Here is a 4,185-nt window from a genome sequence, read left to right on the forward strand (position 1 = left end):
TTTTATTTTCAATATTTTACCTTTTCTTTTCATGGTTGTAAAAGTCATTCCCCAAAGTATATTTACTTTGATTCATCTACCAATTCTATTGATTCTTCTATGATTTACACATGATAGAGGATTTTCTAACATATATATATATATATATATATATATATATATATATATATATATATATATATATATACACTTAAAATTAGTCTTTTCCGACAGGTATTTTGGTTACCTACAGAGAGACAAGTATGTATTCAATGTTCGGTCCAACATATACTTCGATGTGTGTTTGGGAACAAAATACCTGTCTCAGGTCTTTGCCATTTTGTGCCGCCGCTGCACACCGCCCCGAGCCATGGCAGAGAGGGCCACGGGCAGTGCAGGAAAGCGAAGAGGCCCCATCAGAGACCGCAGGTAAAAGGAGCGTTGAAGCTTTGCCCTCTCTCACTCTGTCCCGCTGCATGATGAGAACAGGGAAACAAGAAGACAGAGATTTGCGGAGAGGAAGGAGAGAGGGATCAGCAGCGGCAGAGAAGAGGAGGTTGCAGAAGACTTAAGGCATGAAGATGGCTAAAGAAGGAGAAGCTGCTCAGAAGAAGAGGAGGAGGAGGAGGGGGAGCAGCAAAAAAGATGAGGCCTTTGTGGAGGAGGAGCCGAAAGAGAAGACCGGGGAGGGAGGAGAAGGGAAGACGGTGGTGGTGGGCATCAGGATGGACTCGCAGAGTCGAGAACTCCTTACGTGGGCGCTCGTCAAGGCCACCGCCCCCGGTGACCGCGTCCTCGCCCTCCACGTCCTCTCCTCGTCCTCCTCAGCCGGCGGGCCCCCACCGGCCGTAGATCCCGGTGGCCAGCCCGCCGCCGTGTTCTCTCTCGCCAAGGAACTCGACGCCATGCTCGCCGTCTACGAGGGCTTCTGCAACCTAAAGCAGGTCTCCGCCCCTCGACCTCAAAATCCGATCTTTATGCTCAAAATCGCCCCTTTTCGACCCCAGTGGTTTCTGTTCCTCATCGATTTCTTGGGCAGATCGACCTAAAGCTGAAAATTTGCAAGGGCTCGTCCATCCGCAAGCTTCTTGTCAGCGAGACGAAATCTTTCGCTGCGTCACAACTCATTCTTGGGGTGACCAAGAACAACCGCACCATGGGGTGAGTCGGTGCTTCCTATGAGTTCTCTGTCATCGTCTCCTTTGTGCCGAAATATTTATCGACCTCTTTCAGGTCGTATTCGATCTCTGTAGCCAAGTACTGCGCCAAGAAGCTACCAAGCTATTGCTCGGTGGTCGCGTTGAGCGACGGCAAGATCGTTTTCCAGAGAGCAGCAGCAGGTTGGTTCGTCGCCAGTGACCTTTTTATTCTGCTTTATGTTCTCTGTTTTCACTTGTAATCTTTGGAGCTCGATACTGTTGACAGAGAACAACAAATCTCAGGAGAAGTCGAGCAAGGAGTCAACTAAGATTGACGAGAACAACGAGATGTACTGCTTGTTGCCGATTGCAGGCCCGAAGAGGTTGCACGACACAGCCTGCAGGCCTTCACTTGTGCCAGAAGATGAGTCGACTGGCTGTAGCAATTCCCCTGTCGGGAACGACCCAAACACCATCGATGGCGCACTGAGGGATAACTGCTCAATCTGTGTACCTGAATCTGATCCTGCTTCCCTGAATGCGTCGAAGGATGAGGACTCTTTGGCCTCGGCTCCAGCGGGGAAAACTGAAACTACACCGAGCAGCTCTGTGCCAATTGTGGGCAAGGATCTACCAGAAGCTCGACATGGTTGGCCTTCTCTTAGAAGACTGGCCTTGACCAACAGGAAGAGTGTCTCCTCTGAGAAGCATAAGATCTCTGTGGTCCAGTGGGTGAAGTGGCTTCCGAACCGACACCAATCTATGCATCCAGATCATAAGTCTAAGAAATCAGATGGAAAACATATGACACTCGGCCAAGATGGAGAGAGCTGTGCCATTGTTCCGGTTGGAGCCAGTCTGCCACCACCCCCGTTTCTTGTCAATGATGCAGAAGAAAGGCTTCCAGAGGAGTTGGAGCCTCTTCAACAAAAGTATTCATCTGTTTGTAGATTATTCAGCTACGACGAACTGATCCAAGCAACATCCAGCTTCTTACCTGGTCATTTACCAAAACTTGTCATGCATATAGCTTATAGTTTATGAACATGTCTGATGCTGGTTGAATCTGTGATGCAGAGAATCTAATTGGGAATGGTGGCAGTAGCAGTGTTTATAAGGGCTACCTTTCGGATGGCAGGGAATTGGCTGTGAAAATCTTGAAGCCTTCTGAAGTTGCAGTAAAAGAGTTTGTTTCGGAGATTGAGATTATTACCACCTTGCATCACAAAAACATTATCCCATTGCTTGGATTTTGCATGGAGAACAATAGTCTGATGTTGGTCTATGAGTATGTATCACAGGGTAACTTAGAAGAAATCCTCCATGGTATGCATTTTACACCCATGAATTGCTTCTTATTTTTTGCTTTTTATTTGCTTAGATTTCTCTAAAATGATGTATCTGTCCAATTATTGATATGTTAGATAAAGAAGAGAACAAGCATGTTCTCAGTTGGCCTGAGAGATACAAGGTAGCAATAGGCGTCTCAGAGGCACTGGATTATTTACATGGGGGTGGTAGTATTGAGCCTGTGATCCATAGAGATGTGAAATCCTCAAACATCCTTCTCTCCGAGAATTTTGAGCCACAGGTGTTGTGTCTTTCACAATAAATTGTGTGTTTTAACTCTCCTTTTATGCACGCATATCACATTGTTATTTCTTTTTCTTTATTCAGTTGTCGGACTTCGGATTGGCAAAATGGGCATCAGCAACAACATCGCAACCCGTTTGCAGTGATGTTGCAGGGACTTTTGGGTCTGTGTTGTTTGTGTACCAATACAACATTGATTTATCTTTGGATCGATGTTCTAATCTATGCACTTTTGATGACAGTTACTTAGCTCCTGAGTACATCTTGTATGGGAAAGTTAATGAAAAGATTGACATCTATGCTTTTGGTGTGGTGCTTCTCGAGCTTCTTTCAGGAAGGAAGCCCATCAGCTCTGGTTGTCCCAAGGGCCAGGAGAGCCTTGTCATGTGGGTGAGTCCGCCACCGGTTTTATTTCCTGTATCTACATTCAGACTCAATGCAATAGGAAATACTCAGTATCTAGCTAAAGATCTGAACAACTAGTTAGGGTTTTGTTGAGCATGTCTGTCGTTAGCAGATCTTTGCGGAGGAACTTCCAACACTTTGTCCTTATTCTTGTACCCCATGTAACTGCAGGCAAAGCCAATCTTACAAGACGAAGATGTTAAGCAGCTTATAGATCCATCCTTAAAGAATGACTTCAATAGTGATCAAGTGGAAAGGATGATCTTAGCTGCTTCCCTGTGTGTAAGGAGGCTTCATCGTGCACGACCTTCGATGAGCATTGTATGATCTCATATCCTGCCTGCTTATGATTCATTATATATGCATCTTCATGCTAAGTCCTAGTGTAACCATGAAATATCTAAGGTATCACAAATTTTAAGGGGTAGCTTGGACTTGGCAACATACTTCAGCTAGTTAATATCGAAGCTACTTGAACAGTTATTATTGGCAAATACTGTGAATTCACTTATTGAAATCGAGCAATCAAAACTTTTTCTTATGACAGGTACTGAAACTACTCCAAGGAGATGATGATACTGTTAAGTGGGCAAGGTCAGAAGTTACCACTCGGGCTGATGTGTTGGATGATGAAATGCCGAACCTGGAATCCGACATCCGATCGCATCTTAATCTTGCATTGCTCGATGTGGAGGATGACTCGATCTCAGTCAGCAGCACGGATCACACGGTTGATTCCCTGACGGTGAGCACTTCCGTGGAGAACTACCTGCAATGGAGATGGAGCCGCTCGTCAAGCTTCGATTGATCGTTGTGTTTTGTATAGGGTTTATACTTATGTGTTCTTCTGAATCGTATTTGATTATACAGCAACATCGAGCAGTTGCCGGAGAGGCTTTACCTCGTTCACATGCCAAGTTCTCGAACAAAGATCGAGGAACTAATAAGAGAGAGAGAGAGAGAGAAAGAGAGAGAGAGAGGGAGATGATTGTTTTATGTTCGAACACCAGTGTTCGGATTCCTGGTTGGATTTTAAATCTTTGAAGCTCTGATGCTGCTTCTTGTTGCA

At 45.3% G+C, this 4,185-nt stretch overlaps 1 protein-coding gene across 1 annotated transcript; it reads left to right on the forward strand.

Annotated features, from left to right (window-relative positions):
• The first annotated feature begins 278 nt into the window (after positions 1-278).
• Positions 279-4,185, forward strand: LOC103988150 (protein kinase STUNTED). The gene is made up of 10 exons (XM_009406692.3): positions 279-923; positions 1,019-1,140; positions 1,213-1,319; positions 1,405-2,118; positions 2,196-2,444; positions 2,543-2,709; positions 2,796-2,875; positions 2,954-3,101; positions 3,288-3,437; positions 3,664-4,185. Exons 1-10 carry the CDS (start codon positions 555-557, stop codon positions 3,922-3,924), a joined length of 2,367 nt encoding a protein of 788 aa, XP_009404967.2. The 5' UTR covers positions 279-554; the 3' UTR covers positions 3,925-4,185.

Source organism: Musa acuminata, chromosome BXJ1-6 (assembly GCF_036884655.1).
Source record: "Musa acuminata AAA Group cultivar baxijiao chromosome BXJ1-6, Cavendish_Baxijiao_AAA, whole genome shotgun sequence".
Taxonomy (NCBI): domain Eukaryota; kingdom Viridiplantae; phylum Streptophyta; class Magnoliopsida; order Zingiberales; family Musaceae; genus Musa; species Musa acuminata.

Coding starts and splice junctions, on each gene's coding strand:
- LOC103988150 (XM_009406692.3), top strand. CDS start 555: ATGAAGATGGCTAAAGAAGGAGAAGCTGCTCAGAAGAAGAGGAGGAGG. Junction 924..1,018: donor GCTTCTGCAACCTAAAGCAG/GTCTCCGCCCCT, acceptor TTTCTTGGGCAG/ATCGACCTAAAGCTGAAAAT. Junction 1,141..1,212: donor AAGAACAACCGCACCATGGG/GTGAGTCGGTGC, acceptor GACCTCTTTCAG/GTCGTATTCGATCTCTGTAG.